General features: G+C 42.7%; 1 protein-coding gene across 1 annotated transcript in view; it reads left to right on the plus strand.

The window, feature by feature from the left end:
- Positions 1 to 10,794: 10,794 nt before the first annotated feature.
- The window catches only part of FGF18 (fibroblast growth factor 18), a 142,502-nt gene continuing 133,386 nt past the window's right edge, over positions 10,795 to 19,910 (plus strand). Inside the window, exons 1-2 of the mRNA XM_081314190.1 lie at positions 10,795 to 11,262; positions 11,633 to 11,669. Coding sequence (XP_081170316.1) covers positions 11,228 to 11,262; positions 11,633 to 11,669 — 72 coding nt within the window. The 5' untranslated portion in view covers positions 10,795 to 11,227. The remainder of the gene's footprint in view (positions 11,263 to 11,632; positions 11,670 to 19,910) is intronic.

Genomic DNA, 19,910 nt, shown 5'->3' on the forward strand with positions numbered 1-19,910 from the left:
GAGGCTATATGGTTTCAAACACCAGACATTTCTTTCCAAGCTTAAAATCTCTTTATACGTAGTCACATCATGTTTAAAACCAACATTTATATTTTCTATTGCGTGTTTTGGAATTGCCCACAATGGTATCTTACAGTCTAACTTATGTCTATACTTCTTCCAAACTCTCAGCAATGCCTGTCTTAAAATATGCACTCTAAACACATTATCTACCTTCTTATCATACAACAAATATGCATGCCAGCCAAACAGCAAATCATGGCCCTCAAGATTTAATAATCTCTCTTGTGTCAAATTAATCCAATCACTTATACCCGCTAACGCAGCAGCTTCATAATATAATTTAAGATTAGGCATTTTAAGACCACCTCGTTCACGAGTATCCTGCATAATCTTAAGTTTAACTCGTGGCCTTTTCCCTGCCCAGACAAATTTATTGATACCTCTCTGCCATTCCTCCAAATTAGAATCTTTCTTAAGAACCGGTATCATTTGAAATAAGAATAAAAATTTAGGCAGGACATTCATTTTCATAAATGTAATTTCTAAAGAGAGTGATGCTAATTTAAAATCCAACCTCTTTCATGTCAAGTTACCACGTAGAAAGGAACAGCACTAGAAATTAAGACTTCACAAGAAATAGGCAGCCGAAAGTATCACAATTAATATGAGATTCTTGTCGCAATTATTATTGTATGAAAGAACTTCCCTCTGCAATTTCTTATTTTGTCCCAGAATAGAAGTGATTCCTAACACAGAAAGTGGTTTTGAATTGCTGCATGGAGTTTGCTTGATAGGAAAGCAATTGAATAGCATTTAATAAGGCCTATAAACAGAGGCAGAAACTTAACCTAATGTGTGATGTTCTTTGATAGTTCAGTGCTTCTATTTGATGTGTGTACCGTATTTCAATATTTCAACATCAACTTTTAATTTTATAATGAACTTGTAATAGTTTTTAACTGCAAACAATATTATAAATATAATAAAATAAATAAATAAATAAATTGTTATAACAGTTTTGGTGGAGAAGCAAGATTTAGATAAGATTTAGATATACAGTAAATCAGTCAATATAAGTGTATTTGTTTTAGACTGGCACATACAGCAGGGGTGTCAAACTCAATTTCATTGAGGGCCGCATCAGCATTGCGGTTGCCCTGAAGGGGCCGGGTGGGTATGGCCAGGGTGGGTGTGGCCTACTTGGTGGGCGTGGCTAGAGTGCGTATGGCCTATTGGGTGGGCGTGGCCAGCTCTACATCGTTCGCATCAAGGGTGACTATGGGGGCCTGGGCAGGAGTGGGACAGATCTGAGGGTCTCTGGGCCAGGGCCAAGGCAGTGGGGGCCGTTCCCTCACTGTTTCCAGGATGGCTTTGCGGGCCACATGAAACCACTTTGTGGGCCGGATCCGGCCCCCGGGCCTTGTGTTTGACATGTCTGACATACAGTATTACCTTTAGCTACACAGTGTAGTGTTAAATTGTTTAGGTAATGAATCTAATTAGGCTTTTCAACTTTTGTTGTGCCCTTTTCTTTTTGCAAATCAAGTGTTAAGGATGCTTTCTTACACAAAAGCCAACTTCTTAGATTGTCAACACTTCCACCACGGTTAATACCCTCAAATTATTTGCTTTTCTGATTTACTTCATGATACCAGAAAGCTGTTTTTGGTACTCTGAAAAGTTCAACCAGAGGTTTATGATCTTTGCTTGTGTTAATGAAACTTACTTTATAATAGTAACAGTCCCCTGCTCAATGACATGTAAATTATGAAGTACAATGCAAGTAAATATGCAATTTCTTAAATAATATGATTTGAAAAAGTGGTATGCTTTGTGCATACTTAATTCAGAAGATCATTTATCTCTAACTAAGACCAATGGGAAGCAATCCATTAGTGGCCTATAGCTGATAAACTGCCAAGAAACCATTTGGTTGATCCATGTTATTCTTTTTCATCATTATATAGAAGACATGGCTGTCCTGTGTGTGATTTTTCACTGCATCAATTAATGTTAAAGATTATTGTTTTTATATACAAAATAAAAATTTTAAAAGGCAAACCCAAAATGGTGCTGAGATGACTCTTTCAGGTAAGAATTTTCATTGCCTAATCAATTAAGGATCAAAAAGGATACAGAGATTTGCCAAGATATCATTGCCTAAGGAAGGAGAAACAATATAGCAAAGTGAAAACCACAAAAGAGCAATGGTAAGAAAAACTGGAGAAAAAGGGAAACTCCATTAGCAATTGTTAGAAAAATTGAAGTCAGTTTTTGGCGGATATGCTGGAGAAGAAGATGCAGGATTACTCATTCCCAGACCTAGAGAAAGGGCTATTTCACAGTTTAAAAGAGAAAGATAAGAGCAATTAGGATTAGAAAGTATTAGAGCCATGGTAGCACAGTGGTTAGAATACAGTTTTGCAGGCTAATTCTGCCAACTGCCAGCAGCTCGATTCTCATCGGTTCAAGGTTGACTCAGCCCTTCCAACCTTCCAAGGTCGGTAAAATAAGGATCCAGATTGTTGAGGGCAATACAGCTGCTTAGAGAGGGCTGTAAAGCACTGTGAAGTGGTATATAAGTCTAAGTGATATTGCTATAATAGCATTGTAAGTTTAATATGCTATCTTCTTCCTCTTACAAGATTTGTTTGAAAAGGAGGTCATCTCTTTTTAAATTAACTGTGGTAGTATAGTATTTTTTCCCCAGTTGTGGATTTGGAGCTATGAAGAGTAAGAATCAAGGACAGAATGTGTAGAAAGACGATAAGCCTTTTCAGCAGTTCTTACATTACTACATTCTGATGAGGCATCCAATGGTTAGAAAGCAGCTGAATTTTTTGGGATACATTGAATGCATCACTTAGTGTGTGAGGTGTCTGGGAGTACAGCTGATAATTGGAAACCACAAGAGCAGCCAAAAAGAATTGCTTTTCATCACTAGAGGGAACCTATAACAGCCATGTAAGGAGAACATACCAATTACAAATACATTTGGGATAAACAGCAGTTATCTAATTCTCCCCAAAACCTGTGCATTTAAAACTTCTTGATTTGCATCAAGATGATCCAAGGTCTCCTCTCTTCTGAGAAATTTGTTCATCTAGAGTTGTCCTTATGCCAACCTTTGCTTACTTGGTGCACTCCAACTATGTGGGACACCACCCCCTATAATAGTCCACTAAAGGAAAGCTGCCTGAGCGTTAGATCTATAGACAAAGAGAAAAGAAGTGGAAAACAAAGCAATTGATTGATTAAAGCCACAAGGGGGAAAACACACACACACACACACACACACACGGACATGTTATTTCCTCTCCTTTTAAAGATATTTGTGTGGTCCTGAATGTAAGACTAGAGTTGAAGCTGGTGAACCAATGTTAATGGCACCTCTGGGTATAGGGTGGGATGAGGCAAGGAAAAGAAATATGTCTGCTGCTATAATAATAATAATAATAATAATAATAATAATAATAATAATAATAATAATAATAATAATAATAATAATAATAATAATAATTTTATTTATATACCGCCCTTCTCCCGAAGGACTCAGGGCGGTGAACAGGGCAAATATATAAAAAATACAAAAATACAAAAGTTAAAAGAAAATTAAACATATGCCCAACTAAAAACAGTAAATACAGATGTTAAAAATGACCATAAAACCCAACCCATCCCCCATCAGGCCAGGCCGGCTTGTTCAAATAAGAGTGTCTTCAGATCGCGACGGATCTGAATAGAAGTAGAGATTTGAGACATTTCACAGGTATGATTGTAATGCTTACAATACCAATCAGATTGGATAGTTTCTTCCTAATATTTAAGTTTCATCCACAGCGATTAGTCCTCTATCCCTGAAGAATATGTCTTTGTCTATTCCCAGTAGTTCTAAATATATCCATTATTTGGGTAGGGGAGAGGACCACCAACATTCAGTACTGTCTACCTGTGACTGGCACATACTTTTTTTATTTGGTGTCTTTCTAGAGATGGATACTCGCAAGTGTATGGCGTTCTTATTTTATTTTATTTTATTTTAAAAAAATCTTTCTCATAAAATGGTCTTCCTTAAATCTCTGGGAATCTCGGGACTTTAGCTATTCTTTTTTTTTAAAGCAAGTTTTATTAGTTTTTCAAATTACAACCTATATATTTAGAAAGCATCATGACACCTGGGTAGTCATCAATTGAGTAACAGAGTTTTCAATACATAGTTCGGGTTACATTATCATAGCACCCTTCTCTATTTCCCTCAACATTCAATACAACGGATTTAAACTAACAAATTTCTAGGAATAGCATAGTCAATTAAAGACTTTGTCAATCCAATTTCAATAAGATATATCTATATTCTGTTATTAAATTTTATCTAATTTTGGTGTTAATTATAGTATCCAAGTTTAACCTTTAACATCTCAAATAGTATTCACAACCCAAAGTTCCCTTATTACACCAAAAATTGTATTATCTAACATACACCCAATATTTAAATAGCTAGCTTCTACTGTACCTAATAAACATTGTTTATTTCATATCCTAATACATTACAAGTTACCAATCGGAGAGTCTATATTTATCAATCTACTTCTACTTATACATAACCAAAATTTTAACATCAAACATAGGATCCATAAGTCAAATTTCCATTATATCAATATATAAATTTATAATATTTGAAATAAGCTTAGTAAATACTTGAACACATTTTAATTCTATCTCATGAATATTTTCTATTTCAGATCCTAATAGGGACTTTAGCTATTCTAATGGATGTTGGCTGACATTTTCTTCTTGTTGTAGGTACAAGATTGATGTCAATATGTTTTGGCTTGATGCTCAGCCAAGTCTAGGTAATGTTAATTGATTACAGTGCCAATTTATGCAGGGTGAGGCAGGTTATAGATGATGTACAGGTAACTAAATCACACCTTTCAAGATCAGTGTTGAGTACAAGTACAGTGATACAAGTCATGCTTTCCAGTTTGCAATTGATACATTTCATACTTTTACATCTGAAAATCATTTTATCACTAGTTATTTCAAATAGTTGTATATTTGTGGGAAATTAAATACCAGCTGTTTTTTTTCTAAATTACCTGAATGACCGATATCAAATATATTTTAGTGCTAATGTTATTGTCATTACCTCCTTAAAAGAAGACTCAATTTGTGTATGCATCTTTGTTATTGTTTATGGAGATAGCAAAAAAAAAATCATGCATCTTTTAACCGTATATCCTTATACTGACTCGGGATCCACTTATTCATTATCACCTGCATCAATAGACTACAGCTATTCCTGATGTGCCTCCATTATAATCAGTCTATATGCAATCCATGTACTTTGGGTTTGTAAATATAGAATATATTTATCCTTAATAGGACTGCATATAGACCTTAATAGGATTGCATATAGACCTTAATAGGACTTTCCTGTTCCAAAAGGCATGAATGAATGTAACCTATTTTCTTCCATATTTTAGATATGCAGCCATAAACCTTTGCCCTCAGTGTAAATATCTTCAAATTTGGCTCTCTTATAAGAGCTGCTGGTTCAAAAAGAAGAGTGGATCCTTTCCTCAAAAAGCAAAAGCAAGTTATTTGCTCCAAAATACCATTTTCGCCTCCATTACTTGACCACTAGATGGCAAGCAAAGTGTTTGGAAACTCTTTCAGACCACTGGTGGAAAACAGCTGGGATGTGGGAAAATTCCTTTGACTTTTTCTTTTTACTTTGTTCTGGAAAATGGAGTGGGGGGATAGACATAAATAATATCCCAGCGAGGCAACAGCAGCAATTTAAAAAATAGCTTTATAAAGCCATCATCATACTATTTGTGACACAAGTAAGCATGTATTTTTTTTCTGCGATCCTGTGCCAGTTTCCCTACATATGGCTTATATCAGTAAAATATATAAAACCAAAACTTGATAAAACAAATAATTTAAATTCGGATCAAAGCAGGAGAACATTACGTAAACATGGAAAACAGTCCTATCAAAATCCAACTAGGAAATGGATACCAAAACCAAATAAAGAAGAAATGACCTGCAATGGGAGATGATCCTTTAGATATTGCCAATGTTTACAGATGGATGGTACTGACACAAGGATGTGCTTTGATCAGTTGGACTAACGAGGTATTGAAAAGCCTCTTTGAAATGATACACAAGCCTCCTTTCCCAGGAGGGCTAGGATTTAAAGTTGGTCTAATAATTCTTCTGTAAGAAAACTGTCCTCAGAGCATCTTGATACTATGTTCTCATCCACTGATTTTGCCAATCATCACATCCTTCTGCTCAATCCGGCTGTTTCAAGATGGGCATGGCCCTGTATTCAGCAAGGTGTTCAACAAATTCAAGGTATCTTTTGAAGAATTGCAGTCTTTGCAGGTTAAAGAAATTATTATTTTTCCGAAACAAAGAAGTAATCCTGTGTTTCCTCCTTGGCTTGACTTCTTGAGATCGAAGTCTTTAGTCTGCTTACAGAGGGAAAATGCTTCTTGCGTTGTTTCTCAGAGGTAAATGTGTAGCACTCTCAGCAACTATTGCTAGATACTCTCCTTCTGTTCCCTTTGTCTTTCTCATACATTGCATTGATCAACCTCTGCCTGAATTGTATTATCCAAATTGAGTAAGTTAACTCTTCCTTATTTGATATTTGAAATGGTATTGCTTAGACAGGTTCAATGGTCTTGAGATTGGACTGTAATTGCCCTTCAGGCTGTCACCATGCCTAGCTTTCTTTCCAACATTACTGCCCCCACCCCCATAATGTCCACATAGTTTTAAGGGAAAGCAGCACCCATCTTTCCCAACTTGATAGCCTTCAGATGTGTTGCATTTCACATCCCACATGTCCAATACTTAAGGAGCTAGAAGCCCAACACATCTGGAAGTGGTATGAATAGGGCACCTTGATGTAGGATATTTCCCTGTTATATGTCAGCAGGGCCAAACTTAAACTGTGGCACTCTTGGTGTGTGCTAAAGAAGTCTAATGAATCTCCACATCTCACTCCATAAATAAAGGACCTGTTTACAATCTCTTAAGAACCTTAAGCTTCTTACTGTTGACTCTGTGCTCTTCCTTCAGCTGTGACCCTAGAGGAGGTCATGTATATCCCCTTCTTCAGTAGAGATCCAGCCATACTTTCTTAACAAATCATGAAAGTTCTAATTCATGCCATAACCACAATTTTCGACACAGATCCCATCTTTCCTTGAGAGTGCTATATAAAAAAGCAGGTGAGCAGGTGGGTACAGCAGCGAGGAACATAAAATCTGAAGTTTTTTTTTTTTAGAAGCTGGCTACCTTGGATATCTTGACCTGTTGAGACCTCTGACTATGTTTCCAAAAGACCAGGAATGAGATGTTCAAATGTGCTTTTTAGTGTCAATGTCTAAAAGACACTAATGTATATCCCACATGTGTATTACACAAAGACACTTTCAGCAGAAGATGAAATTTGGTTTAAATACAACTGCTATGATTACATGGGCATAGTTTTCATTAAGACTTGCAGTGAATCAGAATCCATAGGCAACTGGGTGGGCGTATGTGGGGGAGTGAGGATGTGATGGCCACGGTCGGATTTGTTTCGTGGGAAAAAGTGCATGATTGCTCTAAACAAGCATGTATTTCAGTTCCCACTTTTTTTTTTACAAATAGAAGTCTGAATTTAGTCCAAAAGACAGAAAGCAGCCCAAATCAGGAATTTGAATCCAGGTTTATCAAAATATTATCCACCCACTGAGTGTTAGTTGTATCATCAATTCTACTGGAATGTTTCCAGACAACAGTCATCATTTGGTATGTTGGATTGAATGTTGGGAAAATACACACTTTAAAATCTCCCTAATTTAGCTGAAAAAAAAAAAGAATAGGTCTTTTAACATATAGGATTAGGCTGGGGAGGAAGGAGGGGCACAGGAGACAGAGAGAAATAAATCTTAATCTGCTCCTAAGGAGTTACTCCCTTAAATAAGGGATGGATAACCTTTTCTGGCTGAGGACTGCACTTAATATTTTTTAGACAGCTGACACCCACAGAGGATAGGGTCACATCATACATAAGAGTGGGGCTAATTTTAGATCTCTTTCATAAAGATATGCCAGATAAAAGTGTTAGGTACCTCAAAATGCTGGCCACCTCTGTCCTCAGCCATCTCAGTGAGGGGATTTCCACAAAGAGTTAGGGTCACATGCTCTTCAGAAGAGACAAAACAACTTGCTGTTGTTAAAATCTGCTGGGAAATGGCTATGCTTTCGTAAAGGGGAAGGCCATTTCCAGTGTGGGAAGGGGAGTAGAGTGAAGAAGGCAGGAGGAAGATGATTAGATAGAACTGGATTTCATCTGGTGCCTGTTGTTAAAGATGACCTGATCTGAGACTTTTAATTTCCAGGTCAGCTGAAAAAAAAAATCTCGTGTTCTTTCTCTTGTGTTCAGCAGGCCAAAGGAGTTGTGATTTCCAGTTGAAGCAGGGCCCCTCAGGATGGGATACCAAGAATCCTTTCTGCTCAGGTCTTCCTTTTTGACTCCGAGATTGTCTCATCTCCAGTGACATAAACCAACTCTAACTGTGTCTCCATCCAAGAAGGGCTTCTGTTTCAGCACAGGAGGTTCCTGTTTCTCCAGATTTTGGCTTGGGTTCCAACATACAGTAGGTGAGGTAAGAAGTCCCTTCACGAGTCGTGCAACTTTCTTTGATTTAATAGTTTCTTCTTAAACGGTGAAGTTGTCTGGGTTTTTACTGCTCCTAGTTGTCCTTTGGGAAGATGGGATGATTTCAGGAGCCCGCTCAACAAAACGAGGTGGTGGCATGTCTTCCCAACATAGCAGGGCTGGCTTACTATACATAGCCACAGAAAGAGCTCTTCTTGTTTCACAGTATGTATCAAGCTCTTTTCTTACTCACAATTTATATTCATATCAGACCCTATAGGCAATACCAGTGTACTCCTCGCCCTGGCTCCATCTTGCCTCCAGCCTAGGATTTGAACTGGTCATTCCTTTTTGCTCCAGAACAACTAATTGCTCCTGCTTAAACTGATTAGGTTCTGCCAGGCAGGGTGAAAAATCATAGTTGTTTCTTATCCCTCTGGGGAAGGCCAGGCCAGATCCATGGTAGGTCTTGGAGAAATGGTGAGCTTTCTCCCAAAGATGACTGTGTACAAGTCACATTGATTGGCCCTTGGTCTGAAAGCATTGGCACTCAACAGTGATGACCAGGCATTTGGTTAGCATGGGGGGATGACAGGATGGAAGCCACCATCCAGTCAGTCTAATTTATGGTGGCCATTCTTTTTATTGAGTTGGGGCCATCTATCCTTATCAAAACTATAGCAGAGTGACAGTTGCTGATCCCTATTTCTGCCTTGACTGCCTCAGTTCTCAGCGCCATTGTAGTCAATTAACTTCCTCCTAAGGTAGTGAATGACAAAGCCTAAGGAACACGGAGACCATCTTTGGACAGTGTTGGAATAAAGAAGGAAAGGCTATTTAATACCAGTGTAGGTAGCTAAGGACAACTTAATTCCCTCTCACTTATGGACTAGGAATAAGATGAAGGAAACACCACAGGAGAGGAGAAATCTCAAGTTTGTGCTGTGGTTAGGGGCTTCAACGAATGGTGCTTTAAACTACTAGCAAGAAAAGATATTCAAGGTACAGATTCCAAGAGGGCAGGCTGGAAAGAAGATAGAGCTAGTGAGGAAACGACATCCTCCCCCCCTCCCCCAAGCCTGTGTTCTTTTCTTTTTTGATTCTGGATTCCGAAGTGCAGACAGGGCCTGGGATAAAAGTAAATCGGACAGAGCAAAAGTTTCCAGCTAGTCCAGGGGGTAGGCAACCTCGGCTCTTTTATGACTCATGGACTTCAACTCCCAGAATTCCTGACCCAGCCAAGCTGGCTCAGGAATTCTGGGAGTTGAAGTCCATGAGTCATAAAAGAGCCGAGGTTGCCTACCCCTGAGCTAGTCCAACATCACCTTTTCAATTGGGTTGGCCATACGTCTGGAAGGCTCATAGGTTTGCCAGGGTGGTAAGGTGCTACGCCTGCCCCGTCGCCCTCTCTGGCTTTCGGAAGGATAGACTGCCTCTGAGCATGGCCGATCGAGCGGGCAAACAGCCTGACCGAGAGCCCTCTCCCCTTCCCGCCGCCCAGCCGCGGCGGTTTCGCTCGTTTAGCCGCCCGCTCCCGCGCACCCAAGGACGGGCGGCTTTGGCTACGCTCGCTTTGTCCCCGACTTGCTGCGGTCGCCTTTGGCTGCCCAGGTGGAGCTCCACACCCGGCCACGGGACTGGAGGGAGGCGAGGGCCGGCCGCCAGCTGGCTTCTCGCTTGTCCTTCGCCTCCAGCAAGTGCAAGCAGCAGCCAGCGCCTCCCTTCCACTGGCCGACGATGCGCCGCGCTCTCTCTCGCGGCGGGGAGGATGTGGAGAGAAGACAAGGGGGGAAACTGAGGCGGAGAAGGCGCTGAAGCGGCGGCGGGGCAAAGCTGGTGGCCTCCCTCGGCCCTCGCCCTTGCCTCTTCCATGCCCTGGCCAGGAACCTGTCCGTCGTCGCCGGGAGGAGGAGGGGGGCCCGTTTGGCGCTGCTGACCGGAGGCTGCGCTCGATGGAGAAAAGGGGAGAAAGGCAGGAAGGCAGTCTACTGGGATCCGAGAGCCATCCTCGAGCGCCAAAGCGCAGGCTGGGGTTGCAAGGGCTGCTCTTTGGTCAAGAGACGGGAAGAATAGGTTGAGAAGGGCGGGGAGGGGGGGGCGGGGGCGGCGCGACCCGGGGAAAAAAAAAAGAAAAAGAAAAAGAAAGCAGGCTTGTTTGCTGACGATCGGAAGTTCCTGACAATCAAACGGGACCTTCGCCGCTCCAGAGATCGAGCGCCAGAGAGGGAGTGAGACACACGCACACCCGCGCACACGCACTCGCACACACACACACACACACACACGCACATCCATCCCCAGACCAGGAGGAGGAGGAGAGAGTGGGGGGGGGGGAGAGAGAAGAGGAGAGCTGATGTCTAAGGGAGTCACTCGGCGGAGGCAAAGCAGGCAGGCTTTCAACTTCTCCTCACTGCTGCTCAGCGCCAAGCGAGATCGCTGGAAAGCGGCGGAGCTGCCCGGAGCAGGAGCCTTCCCATGGCCAGCCTGCGGCGGGGGATTTGACGCCGTTCGCTTGAAGCCACTTGACCATCCCCCGCCGCTCCACCTCACTCAGCGATGTCTTATTCCCCGCTCTCCGCCTGCACTTGCCTGTAAGGATAGTGGCATTTCTCTTTCCCCCCCCCCACACCCCCCCGCCCCGGCGCGCGCGCGCGTGTGTGTGTGTGTCTGCCTGCCTTTGCTTTCTCAAAAATCTCGGTTTGGGTGGTTTGGATCTGTTGCGGCGGCCTGAGGGACGGGGGGTGGGTGGGGAAGGGTGTGTGTGTGTGTGTGGGGGGGCGGCGGCGGTGGTTTTCCCCTGAGGAAAACAAAGCGGTCCGGCTCTGACGGTATCAGTCGCGACCGTTATAAACAAAGCCACCCCGCGTGGGTCTGTGTTGCGTTGCGTTGTGTTGCCGAAGTTTCACCGTTTCCCCTCGTCCTCTGATCTTTTTTTTTTTGTTTTTCTCCTTTTCTCCCCAGATGGTTACATTACCTGCTGCTCTGCATCCAAGCCCAGGTAAGCTCCTTGTTTCATTACCCCCCCCACCACCACTTCTGATTCGTCTCTCCACCCCCACCCCCCCCCTTCTCCCGTCCTTTTTCGGTTCCTCTGAGGCGCCGGCGTGGATTTGGGGACATAACCGAGGAGTCCCCTTTAACAGAGAGCTCCCGCTCCCGTGTAAAAAAAAGTCCTGGGCGTTTTGTATCTAGTCTTTGATTTATTCTACCGCTCGGCAGTCAAATCGACGGAGAATCACTTTGCTCTGCAAAGCGGCGCCTACTCGCTTTCCCAACTTTTCAGTTCGCGGAGCGCCGGAGCCGCTGTGTAAATCAAAGAACCGTCTGCGTTCTCCCACCCACCCACCTACTCTCCGGAGCCACTCCGCCCGGCCGCCCTTTCCTCATCCGGCTGCTGTTGCCTCGTGGACGGCGGGGACCTCTGCGGTTGCCGCTTCTGTTGGAGGGCTGGAGACTGGCTAACGAGAGGAGAAGGAAAAAGTTAGCCGCCGTAAACGTTGGGGAAGGTGCGGGCTGGAGCTTCTGTTCTGGGAGCCCCGGAGGGAGGGAGGGAGGGAGGGAGGGAGGGGGCGTGCGTGCCGCTGCAGCTTTGGTCAGCTCACCCTTGAAAGTGCCGGAGTTTCTTCCTCGGAGTGGGGTGGCCGGAGGGGAGGGGAGGAGAGGGGGAGCAACCGACAATGGAATCGAATTGGCCAAGTTCTCTCAACACCCCCCCCACCACCACCACAAACTTCGTTTCTTAAGAAAAACCAGCCCGGAAGCGGGAGGCGGGGTGGGAGGTAAGATTGGAAAAAAAGCAAGTGAGAAACGCCGTGTTACTACTCTCCGCCTACACCTGTCCTCCGATTTTCCACCCAGGGAAGGAACGTGGCGTGAGGAGAATTTAAAAAAAAGAAAGAAAAAAAATAAAACAAAAAAAGGCGGTGGAGGGTCCTGTAATTTGATGGGAGTCGATCCCATTCTTTTCCCGGGTATTCTCAGTGCTTTTTTTTTGTAAAAGAAAAAGGTGCCGGAACTCACACATGTCATACAACCCGCCTTGCCTACCCTACAAGGTTCCATCCAAAAAAAGGTGCCGGAACTCCGTGTTCTATGACAAAAAAAGCCCTGGGTATTCTAATGAGACGGTTTGGGCCGTGCTTTCTTTTTTTGTTGTTGTTCAGCGTGCGCGCGTGTTTGTGTGTGTGTGCGATCAAACCGGTCAGTCCTAGAGGAGATCAACCCTGACTGCTCTTTAGAAGGCCAGATCCTGAAGTTGAAACTCAAATCCTTTGGCCACCTAATGAGAAGGAAGGCCTCACTGGAGAAGAGCCTAATGCTGGGAAAGGTCGAGGGCAAGAGAAGAAGGGGACGACAGAGAATGAGGTGGCTGGATGGAGTCACTGAAGCAGTAGGCGTGAGCTTAAAGGGACTCCAGAAGATGGTAGAGGACAGGAAGGCCTGGAGGAACGTTGTCCATGGGGTCGCGATGGGTCGGACACGACTTCGCAGCTAACAACAACAAAGTGTGTGTGTGTGTGTGTGTGTGAGAGAGAGAGAGAGAGAGAGAGAGAGAGAGAGAAAATTCCGGTCGGCGGCTAGAAACGCAGGTAAACGCAACACGTGCCCCGCGATCCAGAGGTGGCAGAGCAGGTGCCTTGCGCCTCTGGAGGCCTCCCCGGACAGCTCGCCGGAGCCCCGGCGCGGCGGGGACGGCAAGGCTCTGCCAGCCGCACCTTTCCAGTTCGCTTGCTCCGACCTCCTTGCTTCGCGCCCAGAATGCACCTGTTTGCCAGGCTTTCCCTTTGCGGTCTTTTTTTCCGCGTTGGGAAGGAGCTCGCTCCCCGTCCACGCGGGGCTCCAACCCCGGGGTAAATCTTGAGTCATCTCGCCAGCCGGAAAGCGGCGCCGTAGCCTTACCTAACTGGAAAACCACCACCACCACCACCAACAACAACAACAATCAAAAACAAAAAAAACCAACCCCAACACGATCCAGTTTTGAGTAGGAAAACTACTACTTGCTAAGCACATTGATTTGTGCTTTAGATTGTAAGCCGCCCTGAGGCTTCGGAGAAGGGCGGGATATAAATGGGATTTAAAAAACAACAACAACAACACGGGGACGGTAATTCTGAAGGAAAACGGAGAGAGAGAGAGAGAGAGAGAGAGAGAGAAAGAAAGAAAGAAAGAAAGAAAGAAAGAAAGAAAGAAAGAAAGAAAGAAAGAAAGAAAGAAAGAAAGAAAGAAAGAAAGAAAGAAAGAAGAAAGAAAGAAAGAAAGAAAGAAAGAAAGAAAGAAAGAAAGAAAGAAAGAAAGAAAGAAAGAGAAAAGCGGCAGAAAGCGACTCTCCGAGCTTGGCTGGAAACGAGTTTGCGGTTGGGAGGAAAGGCGTTTGCGCGCGGCGAATGGGCGCACTTGGCAGGGGGAAGAAGAAGAAGAAAAAAAAGGAGCCCCCCCTTTCCCCCCATTCTTCTCTTTTTAATTTGTGCGGTAACTGAAGTTAATCCTCCCTCCTCCTTCGCCAACTTTATCAAAGCCCTCCCCCTCTTGTCCGCTCGTTGCTTTTAAGTGAATCAGAAGGCTTTTGGCTGGTTGCCTGCAAAGCACTTGCTAAAATCTGATCTCTTACTTCAGCAGGAGCCTTTAAAAAGTTGGGAAGTTATTGGCATTTGTACAGTTGGAGCTCTCAAGCTTTCCAAAGTAATAAAGTAATGAAGGAGGGGGGGAGGGGGAGGAGAGAGAAACTCTCTGTACTTTCCTACTATTAGAACCATACTTTATTTAGTGCTGATTATGCAACATTCCGTGCACAGGAGATCTGACAGGCGGATTTACTCTTGAAGAAATGAAAAGTCAGCCTCTGTGTCTTTCCCTTCTCTCTTCTCCTCCTCAGAGGGCAGAGCGCTGAAAGAGAATTGGGGGGGGGGAGAGGAGGAGGGAAGAGGCCCAATTTCAAATTCTCATTGGATTTCAGTATCTCTCCATGGTGGGACAGGCGGGCTTTGAACCAATCCCTGCCTCTCAGTTCAGTCTACTTTGCAGGGCTACCGGGGAAGAAACATTCGGCCCTGGCAAACTTAACAGGATAACATAGTTGGAAGGACCAGCAGAGGTCTTCTAGCCCAGCCCCCCTGCTCAAGCAGAAAACCCTATACCATTTCAGACAAATGGTTTTCCAATCTCTTCTTTAAAAACCTCCAGCGTTGGAGCATTCACAACTTATGGAGGCAAGCTTACTTTCCTGCCTAAGTAAAGTAAGTAAACTTTACTTTTCGGAACTGCTCAAGTCTGTCAAGATTTTTCTGAAACTTGAATCTTTCTTTCAAGTGTTGGCAATTCTCCCCAGCTTGGTGTCATCTGCAATTTGATGAGTTCCCTTTCTATCTCCTTAGGTAGTTAGTTCATTTATGAAGATCAGTCAAAATATAGCTAGAAGGAACTTTGGAAGTCTTTGAGGCCAAAGCCCTCTGGTCAAGCAGGAGACCTTATACAATTTGAGACAAGTCGCTGTCCAATCTCTTCTTAAAAACCTCCACTATTAGATCACCTACAGCTTCTGGAGGCAGGTTGTTCCATTGTTTAATTGTTCTAATTGTCAGGAAGTTTCTCCTTAGTTCTAGGTTGCTTCTCTCCTTGATTAGTTTCCTGCCTTCAGGTGCTTTTGAGAATAGCTTGACTCCCTCTTCTTTGTGGCAGCCCCTGAGATATTGGAAGACTGCTATCATGTCACCCCTCGTCCTTCTTTCCATTAAACTAGACATACCCAACTCCTGCAACTGTTCTTATACTGCCATTGATTCCTGCAGAATAGGTGGGATGTAAATACAGCAAAGAACCAGGTGTTTCAAGAAATAAAAATGAAAAGAAACCTAGGGTCCCAGAGCAGCAATGACAGTGACCAAGGTTCCAGCCTGAGTCTGCTCTGAACTTCAGCCTTAGGTTAAAGAGGTGGGGGTAGGGGAGAGAGGAGAGGATAAGTCAGGATCCTGGTACAAAAGTTGAGTGCTTAGGCAGGACTTGGGAGGTCTAATCCTTGAGAAGGATTGTATTGTTAGATTGTATTAATCAAACAAAGAAATATATGAGAAATGGGTTCCCCTCATTCGTCTTCTGATCTTCTTGTCTTTCAATAGAGGCCTACTATAATAGGCATTCTTATACAAAGCCAAAACATTTTATTAGTTTTACTCAGAAGCTCTGAAAGCCAGTGTGGACAATTTTAAATGAGATGATGAAAGCACAGCAACATGGCTGCTAGTTGTGTTTTTGTTTTTCAATTACCTGTTTTGCAGTCTGGCCTTTCTGGATTAATTTGAGTTGGATGACTAAATTGGAGGTTGAAAGAGAGATTGGGGTGAATTTTGAATATAATGATTATCTTGGGAAAAGGTTAGCATTAGGTGGCCTGACATTAAGACTTTATTTAGCTTAGATTTATGTCAGGGACATTAAATTGTTGCTAAAAGGCCTAAGTTGTATTCAGGGCTTTTTTTCTCATAGAACGCTCAGAACGGAGTTCTGGCACCTTTTTTGGATGGAACCGTGTAGGGTAGGCAAGGTGGGTTGTATGACATGTGTGAGTTCCGGCACCTTTTTCTTTTACAAAAAAAGCACTGGTTGTATTAATATAGACAATTTGAGATTGTTTCCCAAAGTGTCTACATTAGTTTTAAACTGGTCCCCATCAAGTCAAAGGAATTATGCCAGCGAAGCAAACGAGTTTAAGGAAAGGATTTTATTCACTGACTGAATGTTACTTGGTAGTTTAGCGATCAGCAGTTAACCTAATTTCTTTAGCTTCTTAAATGTTTTTGCCTCCATTATTTGATTCACTCATTCTCGATTGTAGCTAGGATTTTTCTACTTGTACTGAAACACAGTTCAGATAACTCCAACATTTTAAAATGGATCCAATCCACAGTAATTTCCCCACTGCCCTCCATCCATATCCCTTGAAATGAATGAACAATATAAATGTAGTGGATCAGCCCTAGGAATTGCTGCCTAAGCTACCCAGAAAAAAAATAATGAGAAATTTATTTGATGGAGATGATGGTGATGAATGGAAAGTAGACTGGCTTGATATGTCCAAGCATCAGTATACTTGGGAATTATAGTAAATGTCGTCGGGAGGAAAGGGAAGAGAACAGTTTCAAAATAGGAAGGAAAAAAAGGGAAGTGAGACAGTTAGGCCAAATTCAACTATGCCTGCTTGTAAAGAACTGGGATGGTGGTGTCCTTCTCACATGAACATTGTGGTAATCTACTATTGCCTTAACACCAGCCAGCCTGATGTTCGTAGAAGTTTCCAAAGACAGGCAGGTTAGACATTGGCTGTATTCTTATCTTATACTAGGCCCGTGGTGGCGAACCTATGGCACGCGTGCCACAAGTGGCACGCAGAGCCCTCTCTCTGGGCACGCGCGCCCTCACCCCAGTCCTAGGCCTTCAGCTGGGTTTTATAAAACCTTTTCGCTTTGAGCCTCCACCGCCGTCTGCAAAAAAGAAGAAGGTTCAATCGATCAATCAATTTCAACTTCTCGCGGGGAAAAAAAAGATCACGCAAAGTTGGAATTGATTGATTGAACTTTTTAGTCCCACCCAGACTGCCATTACCACCGCAGCCACGTCCACCCAATTGGCCACATCCACCCAGTGGGCCATGCCCACCCGGCACCTGATGATACATAAGTGGGTTTTGGGTTGCAGTTTGGGCACTCGGTTTCTAAAAGGTTCGCCATCACTGTACTAGGCTATCACATGTGTGTTTAGTTTTAGCTTGACACATTGCATGAAGCCAACTATTCAAGTTTGTAAAACATGGTTTCAGTTTTGTGAACCCAACTAATAATGGTTTAGTTATTGGCTGGCTTGTGCAAACAGGTGTGCAAATAGCAACAATCTGTGATACCTGTCAATAGCTGGCAGCTCTTAAACTATGACATCATCATGCACTAATCTTAAAATGCCACTGAGATTACATCTCCATTATCTGAAGTGGCTCTCTGAATGATTTCATGATCAATAAGTAGAGATGAGAAGAATCTTGTGTATGCTGCACAGAGGCTTTTATTCATTTAGACTTTGGTAAAGCCAAGAAGTTTTAAAGAGTATACTGTGTATAAGAAGTGCCTATCGCTCTCCGAGGAAAAACAAAAAGAGCGAGAAACAGGCTGTTTCAATGGTTAAGACCATAAAATTGAGACCGGAAGTCCTTAGTTCAAAGGTCTGCCCATCCATAAAAAATAACTGAGTGATCATCAACTCTCAGTTTAAGTTTCTTCCCTGATTTGTTGTCATAATAAAAGATGTGTATTTTTTTGCATGTGTGTGGGCATAAAACATCTCACGACAGGATGAATTTGTGTGGTTTAAGAGATGGTGGCTCTTCATTGCTTCAATAAAGGATGGCACTGAGCTAATAGCTTCATGCCGATGATGATCTAAGGCAGGGGTAGGCAACCATGGCTCTTTTATGATCTGTGGACTTCAACTCCCAGAATTCCTGAGCCAGCCAAGCTGGCTCAGGAATTCTGGGAGTTGAAGTCCATGAGTCATAAAAGAGCCAAGGTTGCCTACCCCTGATCTAAGGCATACATCTTACAGCATCTTTAAAAGGCCACCTGTAAGAATAAGGAAAGCTAATCTTAGCCAAAAGACTGATGATAATAATTTGATTTAGATTAGTCTTTCTTATCCTGGTGCCTTTTAGATATTCATAGCATTCCCTGGGTAATTTATTCTGAGAAAATTATAAGCAATAGAGATACTTTTTAACATTGAGGGGAATTTTTAAAAAGCGGGAAAAACAGGATATTGATTGAAGAAATCGATTTTAAGTGCAAATGCAATTGAGATATGTTTTGGCCTTGAAAAGATATTACAAACTGACACTATTGATATTATGTACAATACCAGAAAAATGTGATGAAGATGTCTATATTTAATTGTATATGTATTAACAGTATTTGCCCAGTGTGGAAAAATGCATACCCACTGGAAGAAGAGAGGATCAAGGAAGCCCTGGATGGTGTAGTGTTGGAACTAGACTGAGAAAGTTAATATGTACCACTGATTTACTAATGGACCCAGACATCATGTTGTTTATTAAGTACTTAAAATTGTAAAATTAGCAAATTAATAAAATATTTTTTTTAAAAAAGGCCACCTATAAGAATAAGGAAAGCTAATCTTAGTCAAAAGACTGATAATAATTTGATTTAGATTAGTCTTTCTTATCCTGCTGTCTTTTAGATAGTCACAGCATTCTCTGGGTGATGGGAGTCACAATCTGATATTTTGGCTTAACTAGCCTGGAAAGCATTGGTTTGGCAAGAGCAAATTAAGTTGTGCATAGGGGCCAAAAGAATCTGCCTCTCAACCATGGTTTGGGTATCTTTTTTGTGAGATTTTCGCCAGTATCCAATATTATTTTTGGCTCCACTGATAGGTGTCAATCAGCTAGGTTTTACTGCAATCCTATGTTAGAAGTTCACGATCAGACTATTTTTGCACACTTGGCAGGCCTTTCAGCTTTCAGGGAGTGGGGCACTTGTATAGTTTATTTTGGAGGTTGGGGAGACATTTTTCTGCTTGGTACCTTGATGTATTGGGTGAAGTCCAACAGACCCCTACCAACAAAATGCATACAATCACTGGAATAGAATCTTCTTTATCTCTGAAGACTCTTCTGCGTGCACCCCACCCCCTAAGAAGAAGGCCGAGGAACCTTCCAAAACAAATTTGAGTGAGATAGAAATAAGGGGTGTTTGATGTACCCTCATGCTTCTCCTTCTTTGGCATGTTGAAGAGCACTGCAAAGTTTGGTGGTCAAGTGGCCAAGAAATTTAATTTGTTTCTGTTGGCTAATATTACTCTTAACATTTGGTGATCCAGCAGTGAAGCTGTGTTGCCAGTACTATTAATGATCTGCTGGATTTGGGAAATTTAAGCACCTAGATTTTTCTTTCCCCCCCCTTAAATCAGTCCATGGGAGCTTGGAAGTAAATGCCAAATTTATCGAAATGTCTTTTGGGGCTAGTTTGAGAACAAACAGTAATACTTGATTTGGCAGTACTGAGGCTCATTTGAAATAAGGTGATGAGTGGGGTCACCACATTTTATGAGTGCGGTGGAAAGATTAAAGAAGGCACAGAACCAAAAGAAAATACAAAGCCTTCAATATGTGAGATAACAGCGAGGATGCAATAGGCCTGTGCAGAGAATTATCTTGGAGCTGTTTCCCTTTCGTATACTT

The sequence above is a fragment of the Vipera berus genome, assembly GCF_964194415.1.
Source record: "Vipera berus genome assembly, chromosome: 1".
NCBI classification, from domain to species: Eukaryota; Metazoa; Chordata; class Lepidosauria; order Squamata; family Viperidae; genus Vipera; species Vipera berus.